The following is a 12,500-nucleotide window of genomic DNA, read 5'->3' as shown; positions in this document are numbered from 1 at the left end:
TGTGATACATTCACATGACTGCAGAAATACTACAGCCCCGACAGAGGTGTCAGAGCAATAGACACAGATGCTTACCGACAGTGTGTGTGTGTGTGTGTGTGTGTGTGTGTGTGTGTGTGTGCGTTTATGTGTATGGTGTGTGTGCATGTGCGTGCGTGTGTGTGTGTGTATATGTGTGAGTGTGTGTGTGTGTGTGTATGTGTCTTACCAACAGGCTGGTAGCCTTGTCTGGAAGGGCCTCCAAAAGGGTTCCTGCTCCCAAAGGCTCCTCCATCAATGGACCCGTAAGACATGTTCAGGGCTTCTGTTCAGTTGATTCAGGTAGAAAACTCTGGAACAAAACACATAAATAAAACCAGGCGGGTTAGTTTACTCTTTTCACTCCTACGCGACCCCATGAGAATGCAATGATGCTTATTATTCCTGAAGTTGCAAGAAGAAAATACGCACTAATTTAAAACTGCAGCAACAGTAATTATAGACGGTCCATAAATATACCAGTAATATCTTAGTAGGTTTATGAAAACGGTGGTTTTCTAGCATCATCAAAGTACTAATTATCCATCACTGAAGGTCATAGACATGGACGTACCTCGAAATCCTTTGCTAAATGTATTAGACTATTGAGAGGTAGTTCATCTGAGGTATTCAAGGACGGTGAATAAAAGGCATTACTCTTTTAAAAAGGCCATGTGACTCTCACCTCTACAACCACACCAACACTGAAGCTGCATAAAACATGACAGAATTAAGCGTGTATACACACATGCTCAGTGCTGCCATTGGGAGAGAGCTGCTTGTGCTCGTGTGAAATCAGTCCTCTAGCACACCACAGTACATCTTGAGTTCAGCGGAGCACGGCTCTCTGAGAGCCAGACAATCACAGCGTCGCTACAGCCGACCCAAACCAAACGGACGGGCGAAGGGGCCGTGTGGGGATCCCCCGCAATTAATGATGTTTTCTAAAACAAAGTTCGGGAGGAGCCCTTAGTGATGATTGACACCTATTAACTCACCGCGCCTCCCACTCCAAGAATATTTAAGCCGGCCTTCTTCTCTATTATGCCACACGCCCCGGCGTTCGCAAAAGTCACCCCTCCATCTCCCCCTACTTCTCCATTTCACTGATAGCCCAGTCACTCATCCTCCTTCCTTACACAGGGGGGGTGCAAGTGCCCATCGCTTCAACGCGATCTCCGCTCCAGGCATTCCAGGACCACGGTCAGCTACCTAGCCAAACATGCTGTTAACGTTACACCCAAGCACAACCAATCATACCGATGGGCGAACTAGTGAATTCCGAGGGAGCGCCCCGGCGCCCCACAGGTGAGCCTCCTGACGAGCGAGCTCAGGTGAGTAGGTGGGGCAGGAGAGGGGTGTGGCTAATGAAGTGGGGTTGGAGCTGCACAGCTCCGCCACTGGAGGGGCCAGCAGCCACAGCCTCTGCTAGAGCAAGACCAGCACACTGACTGATGGGGTGACTGATACACAGGATCTGTTGCTGAGTGACAAAGCAAGGGTTGTGTGTGTGTGTGTGTGTGTGTGTGTGTGTGTGTGTGTGTGTGTGTGTGTGTGTGTGTGTGTGTGTGTGTCTGTGTGCTTATGTGTGTGTGTCTGTGTGTTCCTGAGCGACAAATAATGGTGTGTGTGTGTGTGTGTGTGTGTGTGTGTGTGTGTGTGTGTGTGTGTGTGTGTGTGTGTGTGTGTCTGTGTGTGTGTGTGTGTGTGTTTCTGTGTGTTCCTGAGCGACAAATAACGGTGTGTGTGTGTGTGTGTGTGTGTGTGTGTGTGTGTGTGTGTGTGTGTGTGTGTGTGTGTGTGTGTGTGTGTGTGTGTGTGTGTGTGTGTGTGTTTGTGTGTGTGTCTCATGGCTGATGTATGACCCTAAAGGGCTTGTTTAACAGCAATGATTCCTGATATGAATAGCTTCTTGTGTGTGTATGTGTGTATATATGTTTGTATATGTGTGTGTGTGTGTGTGTGTGTGTGTGTGTGTGCGTTCGTGCACACAAAAATTATGTATTTTATATGCTATAGATGCATGTGAACATCGATTTGTCAGTGATCATTAGGATTTATGTGTATACAGTATTCAGATGAGTAACACTACTGTATGTGTGTGTGTGTGTGTGTGTGTCTGTGTGTGTGTGTGTGTGTGTATGTGTGTCTGTGTTTCTCCATAAATCTCCATTTCATATGTCCCTGAGCCTGTGTGTGTGTCTGTGCGCGAGTGTACGTGTCTGTGTACATGTGTGCGCACGTGTGTATGTGTGTGCCTTTATGTGTGTTTGTGTGTGTGTGTGTGTGTGTGTGTGTGTGTGTGTGTGTGTTTGTTTATCACCCAGTGACTGTGAGAGTGACTCTAAGAGAGTGTATGAACCCCCTCCAGTGACACAGTGACATTATTCAAAGCGTGAGTCACTCCCCGCAGGCACACTTGTTGTGTATTACCCAATTCTGCCAAGGAAGAAGCGTGTGTGTGTGTGTGTGTGTGTGTGTGTGTGTGTGTGTGTGTGTGTGTATGTTTCGGTGTGTGTGAGTGTGTGGGGGGGGGGGGGGGGGGGGTTCAGGAATGGTTAAAGACCATGTGGCAGTAATGCCTTGCTCTCAAGAGACCACACACACACACACACACACACACACACACACACAAACACAGACACACACAGACACATTCATATACAGTATATAATGTACATAAAATGTTCTTGTCAGCTGTCAGGAGACACTATGTACAGCAGAAAGGCTGTAAATCATTGCATCATCAATTTTTTGAACGGAGTGATTATTTGCACCCGGGTGTAAATAGTGGAATGGAGGCATTTTCTTATTTGCACCCAAACCGGAAATGCGTGCTATCCAACATAGCGGGACCATCTTGGCAGGAGATGGCCTACCTAAATCTAACAAGTTAGGATTATTAAAACTATATTTGAGATGGTAAAGTGGTGCTAAATTTCCACAAACTTTATTCAGTGAACGGGTAAAGCCGTCCGTTTGCAAGCACAATCAAGAAACACGATCTTTTTGTTTTGTTTACCGTTACCTAGCAACCCCAACAAGTGAGTCAATAATTAGTATTCTCCCCATCATTTACGACGGGGCGCAGTACAGCGGTAAAGTGACTGATTAACCATGCTCGAGGTGCTGGGTTCGAACCTCAGATAATTTTTTTTTTTTTTTTGCCTGCCAAAGTACGCACCATGACTTCTTTTTTCTTAGATGACCTTACCTCGCGGCAAATAAGAGTTTTTGCTTTTTGAACCTGTCAAAGATTTACTGGTTTTATTTCAGTTATGAGTAGAGTTAAGTAGAAGTAGGCTTCAGTAGTTGTTAGAAAGGTTGTGTTTTGACTTTGAGCCCCCAACGCTGCCTGGAAGGCGCTTAGGCGTGGGTTAAGGTTAAGGTTAGGGTTAAGGTTAGGTTAAGGTTAGGGTTAAGGTTAGGAGTAGGATTAAGTGTTTTTAAGTCAACAGTGGCAGCGCTGCCTGGAAGACAACTCAGAAAACAACTCTTTAAAGTAGCTTGTCTTTGATGAAGCTACCACATGACCACTCATTACCCTAATATTTGTATAATCACTTCCAAGTAACCCAGACATGGCAAAACAGCTAAAAACTGTTCAAAACTATTAGGCCTAGCCTACTGTAGAGCTGGTAAATACACAGGCCTATTGACAGAGAACATGGATGTTAGACATCGGGTGTAAATAGTATTGTTGATTATTACACTATTTACACCCGGGTGTAAATAGTAATGTTGATTATTACACTATTTACACCCGGGTGTAAATAGTAATGTTGATTATTACACTATTTACACCCGGGTGTAAATAGTAATGTTGATTATTTGCACCCGGGTGTAAATAGTAATGTTCATTATTTACACCCGGGTGCAAATAGTCTCTGCCTTTTTTAAAACTATTTCTGGCATTGCACGTTTGATGGTTTTAATGCAGTGGGAATGCACACACACACACACACACACACACACACACACACACACACACACACACACACACACACACACACACACACACCTGAACTGTGTACATATTAACAAAGTATGATAAAGGTGACTGATGCTCACAGACAAACACACACACACACACACACACACACACACACACAAGTTTAGTTTGGGGTACAGAGGGCAAAAGCGCAAAGATGGCTCCTGTCAAGCTGAGAGATGGAAGGCTCAGGAGATCAGATTAGCGAGAGCGCACAGCCAAATATTCCAATTAATCCCTGTAGAGAAGGCAGATTAATTAGCCATGACAGCCCATGCACAGGTTGTGCTCCTCCAAAGCCAAGGCTGTCTGTGTGTGTCCAGCTGTGTGTCTTTCACACACACACACACACACACACACACACACACACACACACACACACACACACACACACACACACACACACAGATGCATAAGCATGCACAATGCACATAGACACATGCACACACACACACACACACACAAACAAACACACAGCTGTCACAGAAATTGTCATGCCTTCACTCTACGTGTACAATACAAATACCATGCTTGCTTATGTACTGAGGAGTTTAGAGGTCAGAGTTACTTTTGTTTTCAATCAGCTTTCCTACTGTTAGTCCTCTATACTGTATACCCCGCCTGACCAATCAGCTCTCCTCCTGTTATTCCTATATACTGTATGCCCCTGCCTGACCAATCAGCTCTCCCCCTGTTATTCCTATACTGTAAGCCCCTGCCTGACCAATCAGCTCTCCTCCTGTTATTCCTATATACTGTATACCCCTCCTGACCAATCAGCTTTCCTCCTGTTATTCCTATACTGTATGCCCTTGCCTGACCAATCAGCTCTCCTCCTGTTATTCCTATATACTGTATACCCCTCCTGACCAATCAGCTTTCCTCCTGTTATTCCTATACTGTATGCCCTTGCCTGACCAATCAGCTCTCCTCCTGTTATTCCTATATACTGTATACCCCTCCTGACCAATCAGCTCTCCTCCTGTTATTCCTATATACTGTATACCCCTCCTGACCAATCAGCTCTCCTCCTGTTATTCCTATATACTGTATACCCCTCCTGACCAATCAGCTCTCCTCCTGTTATTCCTATATACTGTATGCCCCTGCCTGACCAATCAGCTCTCCTCCTGTTATTCCTATATACTGTATACCCCTCCTGACCAATCAGCTTTCCTCCTGTTATTCCTATACTGTAAGCCCCTGCCTGACTAACCAGCTTTCCTCTTGGTATTCCTATATACTTTATGGCCCTGCCTGACCAATCATCTTTCCTCGTGTTATTCCTATACACTGTAAGCCCCTGCCTGACCAATCATCTTTCCTCTTGTTATTCCTACAGTATACTGTATGGCCCTGCCTGACCAATCAGCTTTCCTATTATTATTCCTACTAGGGCAGTGCCCGTGCAAACAATGTTTTCCAAGAAACATGTTACCCAATGACGTTGATGCAGGTAGATCATGTTAGATTGGTGATGATGTAGAATCCCGTGCAGTTAGAGCTTTTTACTGTCTTTGCAAAGTAAAAACGTGAAGGGGAAAGGCAATTGAGTTGCAGCTAATGGCAATATTAGACACATGTTACGTATCCGTGCATTTTTGCTGTTGTTGGTAAATTATAGTCTAAAGTTAACCGCATGACCATGGCCATATGTAAGCCTATGTCATTCTCTATTCCTGTTTTGACAAGAAATAGAAGACAAGTACATCGAGACTACAGGGTAAACCAGTCAAATCTCCTATCCGTACCACTACAGCCTCAGATATCCCCAGTGGATCACAGCTCCCCAATCCTTACAGCAAAACTAGCGCTCCTAAATATCAGATCTCTTTCAAACAAATCATTCTTAATTAATGATCTTATTTGCACACACAAACTTGATTTTTTACTTTTAACTGAGACATGGTTAGACCAAGCAAACAGTGCTGCTACCCTCATTGAATCAGCTCCCCCAAATTTCAGTTTTTTGAGTGCTACCAGAGCAAATAAAAGAGGAGGGGGATAGCGACAATTTTCAAGGCATCCTTTCAGTGCAATCAGTCATCATTTGGTGAATTTACTTCATTTGAATATCTATGTGCAAGCATTAAGTCTTCTCCTCAGATTTTACTACTGACTATTTACAGGCCTCCAAGACATTCAGCTAAAGTCTTTCTTGAAGAGCTAGGTGAACTGCTATCAGTCATTTGCATAAAGTTTGACTGTCTTATCATATCAGGGGATCTAAACCTGCATGTGGATAATCCTGAAAACAATTATGCCAAGGAATTCATCGCACTAATCGATACTTTCTCCCTAACACAGCATATACAGGAGCCAACACACTCTCAAGGCCATACACTCGACCTCGTTTTCACAAAGGGTCTCAATGTTTCTACAGCTGTTAAAGACCTGGCGTTATCCGATCATTTCTGCGTGTTTTTTGATGTGTCTATGTCTCCACACAGTCAGAACAGATCTATGTTGGTAAAAAGGAGAGTCATAAATGAACAGACAAGTGTTCTTTTTGAGCAAGCACTCTCACAGGCGTCAAGTAATCTGTCAGACTCTGTAGAAGACTTACTGGATCACTTTAATGCAAAAATGGCAAGTATTATGGATGACATTGCTCCATTAAAATTCAAGAAAGTTAAGGAGAAACAGAAAGCACCATGGAAGCAGATTCCTGCGGTTAAACTCCTAAAAAGAGAGTGTAGGAAGACTGAAAGAAAATGGCGTAAATGCAAACTTCAGATCCACTATGAAATCCATAAAGAGATGCTCCGCACATATAACTCCGAAATATGCAAAGCAAGACAATCATTCTTTTCTAACATCATCAGTAGAAGTTCAAATAACACTCGTGTTTTATTTTCCACTGTAGATAAGTTAACTAATCCTCCCTCACAATTAGCACCCGAACTTCTCTCAACTAATAAATGCAATGAGTTTTCATCTTTTTTTAAAGGTAAGATTGACAAAATCAGACTCAATATATCTGCTAAATTACTCATTCAATACCCGGAACTTCCAGCTACAAATAGAGGGAAACTTAACCTGATGTCAGAGTTCAATTTGATAGACTACGAAACACTTGAAAAAACAGTACAGATTCTCAGCTCCTCCACGTGTGTCTTAGACACCCTGCCTACAAATTTCTTCAAAACTGTTTTTCACCTTATAGCCGCAGATGTCCTTCACATGGTAAATGCATCACTGCTGTCTGGCACTTTTCCTAAGTCCCTAAAAACAGCTGTTGTAAAGCCACTGCTCAAGAAGAATAACCTAGATGCCTCCAAGCTAAACAATTACAGGCCCATATCAAATCTACCTTTTATTGGCAAAATTATTGAAAAAGTAGTCTTTAATCAACTAACAACCTTCTTAACGTCAAATGGGTATTTTGATTACTTTCAGTCTGGTTTTCGGGCAAATCACAGCACTGAAACAGCTCTCATTAAGGTTTTCAATGACATACGTCTCAACACAGATTCTGGTAAAACATCAGTCCTAGTGCTATTGGACCTTAGTGCAGCATTTGACACTGTTGACCACAATATTTTACTACACAGACTAGAACACTGGGTTGGATTTACAGGCATAGTTACCAACTGGCTCAAATCATATTTACAACAGAGGAGCTTCTTTGTTGCCATCGGCAACTGTACCTCAACACCAACGTCCTTGACCTGTGGTGTTCCCCAGGGGTTGATCTTGGGGCCACTATTATTCAACCTCTTTATGCTCCCACTTGGACAAATCATCCAAAATAATTTGATTTCATATCATAGCTATGCAGATGACACACAAATCTACTTAGCTCTGTCTCCTAACGACTATGGTCCCCTTGATTCTCTGTGTCAGTGTATAGAACAAATCAACACTTGGATGTCTCAAAATTGTCTTCAGCTGAACAAAGAAAAAACTGAAGTCATTGTATTTGGTAAAAAGGAGGAAAGACTTAAGGTTGCCACTCTCCTTGACACAAAAGGATTGAAAGCAAAGGATACTGTTAAAAATCTTGGTGTATTAATCGACAGTGATCTAAATTTCAACAGCCACATGAAAATGATAACTAAATCAGCTTTTTACCACCTCAAAAATATTGCCAAACTGAGAGGGCTAATGTCAAAACATGATTTAGAAAAACTCATTCATGCATTTATCTCTAGCAGGGTTGATTACTGCAATGGACTGTTCACAGGCCTTCTTAAAAAGACTATCAAACAGCTTCAGGTGATTCAAAATGCAGCAGCTAGGGTTCTCACAAAAACAAAAAGAACTGAGCACATTACTCCAATTCTTAAATCTCTGCACTGGCTTCCAGTAAGTCACAGAATTGACTTTAAAGCACTACTGCTTGTTTATAAATCAGTAAATGGAGCAGGACCTAAATACCTATCAGACATGTTTCAGCAGTACACACCTTCTCGTCCTCTCAGGTCTCAGGAGAAAAACCTGTTAGTAAATCCCGCTGTTAGAACTAAACATGGTGAAGCAGCTTTTAGCTGCTATGTAGCTCAGCTTTGGAACCAACTTCCAGATGACATTAAAAAGGCCCCAACTGCAGCCAGTTTTAAATCTAGACTTAAGACAAAATTGTTCTCAGATGCTTTCTGCTAAATGTCTTAATTATTTCACCTTGAGTCTTTTATGCTTTCTTTATGAATCTTTATTTTTAAATGATGTTATGCTTTCCTTATAAGTTTTTATTTTGTTTTGGAAATTGAAACCTGATGTGTGTGATCCCTCAACATGCCGGAGAATTGCACTCATGATGAGTAGTACTGGTTTGTTCCTTTTAAGTACTACGTTCTGCCCCTGGTTGGGCAAAGGGAGATTCAGGTGAGTAGGGCCCCCGTTTGGGGATAGTTTTTGTTGGGTGGTAGTCAGCGTCAGGGACGGCTGAGCTATCGGCCCTGGACGTTAAGGTCTCCCCAGTAAGAAAGGAAATATTGTGTGCGCACACAGATGGGCCTACGTCAACGAATCTCCAAAGAGTGGCAACAGCTCTGGGTGTTTGAGAAGGATCACTATCACTGGTTTGCTAAATTAGACTCTGGCGAAGTCTATCTGTTAAAAACAGACCTGTCTTCTTGTTATTCCACCTTATGTCTTTTATGTTAATTATTCTTTATTGCTTTCTTTTTATTTTTTTATTTTATCATTATTACTATTATTATTATTATTATTCCTCTCTGCTCATCTATGCTTTTATCTGCTATTACTGTTTGGTTTTTGTTTATGTAAAGCACATTGAATGACCTCTGTGTATGAAATGCGCTATATAAATAAACTTGACTTGACTTGACATATGCCAGTGCTATGAACTCGGAGTGATGTTTGAATGAATGTTATGCCTGTAGCCGATGTCCAGATGGAGTGAAGAGCCGCTGTTTTAAATGCAAATTTTAACAGAATGCTACCGACGTGTGTGTCGGCCTGATCAGGCAACAGAAGCGCTAGGCAACCGCGGTTGTTGAGTAGCCTAAGCTATGCAATGTTACGTGACTGTAACAGCCTGGTGCATGTGACTGTAACAGCCGGGTGCATGTGTGTCAGACTCAGCATGTTTATCCAACATGAACAATCTTGAAACGGTCCGTTGTTTACGTGAGACATAGTAATTTCCATGATTGGCAACGTGAGTGTCAGCAAAAGGGGCTTTTTTGTTTCTATGCTGGAGTAAGTGAGAGTGAGGGGGAGTGGCTAGTGCGAGAGCGGTAGAATTGTGGGATTGCGGTAGAGTTGTATTTCGCTTAATTTAACGATATCTTTGTCATTTGTTGTCCAACAACGACCAAACTTCACACTGCACTCACGCATGGCATTAGCAATACCCGTGTCAAATTTTAGGTCAGTCGGATGTTATGCGTGGCACAGACAGACAGACAGAGTGACACACAGACAGACGTTCCTTGGTTTAATAGATAGATATAATGTATGCCCTGCCTAACCAATCTCGTAAGGCCACTTATTTCCCTGTAGTGTTCATCATCACATTATCAAATGGTTGGCAAAACTAACGAGTTATTTCTAAGTTATTGCAAAGCTTTAACTGTTAAAACAACATTATAAAAATCACTTCAGTCTGAGCCAGAAGTGTCGCGTTTAGTCATCGCTCCACCCTGCTCTCCTGCCTGCGTGAGGACATGAGACGTGGGAAGTGAATCTGGGCTACTATCTCTCTCTCTCTCTCTCTCTCTCTCTCTCTCTCTCTCAGTCTCTCTCTCTCTCTCTCTCTCTCTCTCTCTCTCTCTCTCTCTCACACACACACACACACACACACACACACAGAGAGAGAGAGAGAGAGAGAGAGCGTTGGAACACACAGTCTAATAAACACCATTATTTGACAACAGATCTGTGAAGCTTGCATTCCCATAGGCTCAATGATTAAGACTTCAACCCCACATATATGGCACAGATGAAGGCAAATGAGTTTAGAATGCTCCACTGAAACAGCCAGGAGGGATGAGGCATCTCATCAAGTCACTGCAAACACCATCAGTCAAATGGACGAGTATAAACCACGCCTGAGATTATCATACGTAAAACCCTCCGCACAAGCCAGCCCACATATACAGTAGAACAACAAACACGTAGAAATCACTCATGAGCTCCTAATTATACAGACAAATGTTTTATTTGTCATTTTGACAAATAATGTCTCAGAATGCATCTCTACATGTTAATAACTGCAGAAAAGTACATTAATTACTGTCAACTTCAAAATGAATGAATATAGCTTTTAACACCTACAGTACAGCACTGGCCTTTGTAAACCTTACAGTAGATAGTTGTTTGTTGACCTGGTGTTCCAGATGTGAGAGATATCAGTTGAGGATGTACTGTATGACAACACTTTTCTATACCCCCCTCCCCCCCCCTTTCAAAACACACAACAGAAAGACCTCTTTCATCATCTGCATTTACTACGTGTCACACACATTTAGCGCTCGTTGCTAATCACCAGGGACAGGGCAATTAGCACTTACTCCAGTGGAGACTCCCCATTCCCTTCAGCAGATAAAATCTTGTTTTTTTTTTTCTAAAAGGGTGAGATAACGGAAAGGTTAATTAGAAATAAATCAGAAACAGTCATGTTCTGTAACTGCCATACAACCACCACTCAACTACACTCAAGAGTCCACTGATGAGATTCATGCTCACTCGGTGAGCTTTTTTTCCTTCTTTTTCTCTAATGCCTCAACTCTTGGACAAACACCATAAATCTCAGTTAGCTTTGAAACGACAATAACTGCCGTTTGTTCTATTTCACATAGTGTGTTTCTTGTTGTATTCTGATATGCATGATATTCTGATATGCTTGCATTGACTGATATCTGGTACCCTCACTCAGTCCACAGAATGTTTGAGACTGGCATTGGAAAAAAATAGAGCATTGGCACTGAAGCACATCCCAGACAGTAGTGCTCTGAATGCCCGTTGGATTTATATATAATGTACTCTCTATACATACTCTTCATATAAATATAAGACTGCTCAATGGTCCTGTAGTAATGTATAGTACAGTATAAAAGTTAATTTCAATACAAGTGTTTCAATGGCATCGTTCAAATTGTTCAATACATTTAATCACCGGTGAAACACACACACACACACACACACACACACACACACACACACACACACACACAAACCCTCTCTGCAACAGCATGAGATGAAAGCACATGAGAGAAATGCATAGCCAATTCCTTCTTGGAAATCTTGGTGCTAATATGCATACATAAGTATGTGTGTGTGTGTGTCTCTCTCTCTCTCTCTCTCTCTCTCTCTCTCTCTCTCTCTCTCTCTCTCTCTCTCTCTCTGTGTGTGTGTGTGCATCTATAGGTGCGGCACCTTTTATAACACCTAAATACTGCAGTAAGTGTGTGTGTGTGAGTGTGTGTGTGTGTGTGTGTGTGTGTGTGTGTGTGTGTGTGTGTGTGTGTGTGTGTGTGTGTGTGTGTGTGTGTGTGTGTGTGTATGTGTGTGTGTGAGTGTGTGTGTGTCATATAGGCACGGCGCCTTTTATACCACCTAAATACTGCAGTCATGGGACTGGATGGCTAGAGACACCCTGGAGGGAGGCAGAGGAGATGGCTGAGTGCTCTTCCTCCTCCTCCTCCTCCTGCATGGCCCCTGTGCCATCCCCTATTATCACCTCTGTGGCTTAGCCCAGCATGAGGGAGCCGCACCACTGAGCGGAAATAAGCCTCCGCCCGGGCCTCTGCTGCCTTTTATATACGCCATATTTACAATGGAGTGGCCACAGCACGCCACACTGCATCCACTATGCAGCCGCATGGACGTGTGTGTATGTGTGTGCGTGTGTCTGTGTGTGTGTGTGTGTGTGTGTGTGTGTGTGTGTGTGTGTGTGTGTGTGTGTGTGTGTGTGTGTGTGTGTGTCTGTGTCTGTGTCTGTGTCTGTGTCTGTGTCTGTGTCTGTGTGTGTGTGTGTGTGTATGTGTGTGTGTGTGTGTGTGTGTGTCTGTTTCATATAGTT

General features: G+C 42.8%; 1 protein-coding gene across 1 annotated transcript in view; it reads right to left on the bottom strand.

The window, feature by feature from the left end:
* tsnare1 (T-SNARE Domain Containing 1) overlaps window positions 1–12,500 on the bottom strand; it is a 148,844-nt gene that overhangs the window by 116,730 nt on the left and 19,614 nt on the right. The window contains exon 3 of the mRNA XM_062537787.1: window positions 209–331. Within this exon, the coding sequence (XP_062393771.1) occupies window positions 209–293 (85 nt within the window). The 5' untranslated portion in view covers window positions 294–331. The remainder of the gene's footprint in view (window positions 1–208; window positions 332–12,500) is intronic.

Source organism: Sardina pilchardus, chromosome 6 (assembly GCF_963854185.1).
Source record: "Sardina pilchardus chromosome 6, fSarPil1.1, whole genome shotgun sequence".
In the NCBI taxonomy this organism is placed as follows: Eukaryota; Metazoa; Chordata; class Actinopteri; order Clupeiformes; family Clupeidae; genus Sardina; species Sardina pilchardus.
The sequence above is the reverse complement of the archived record's forward strand: the minus strand, read 5'-3'. Positions and strand labels throughout refer to the sequence as shown.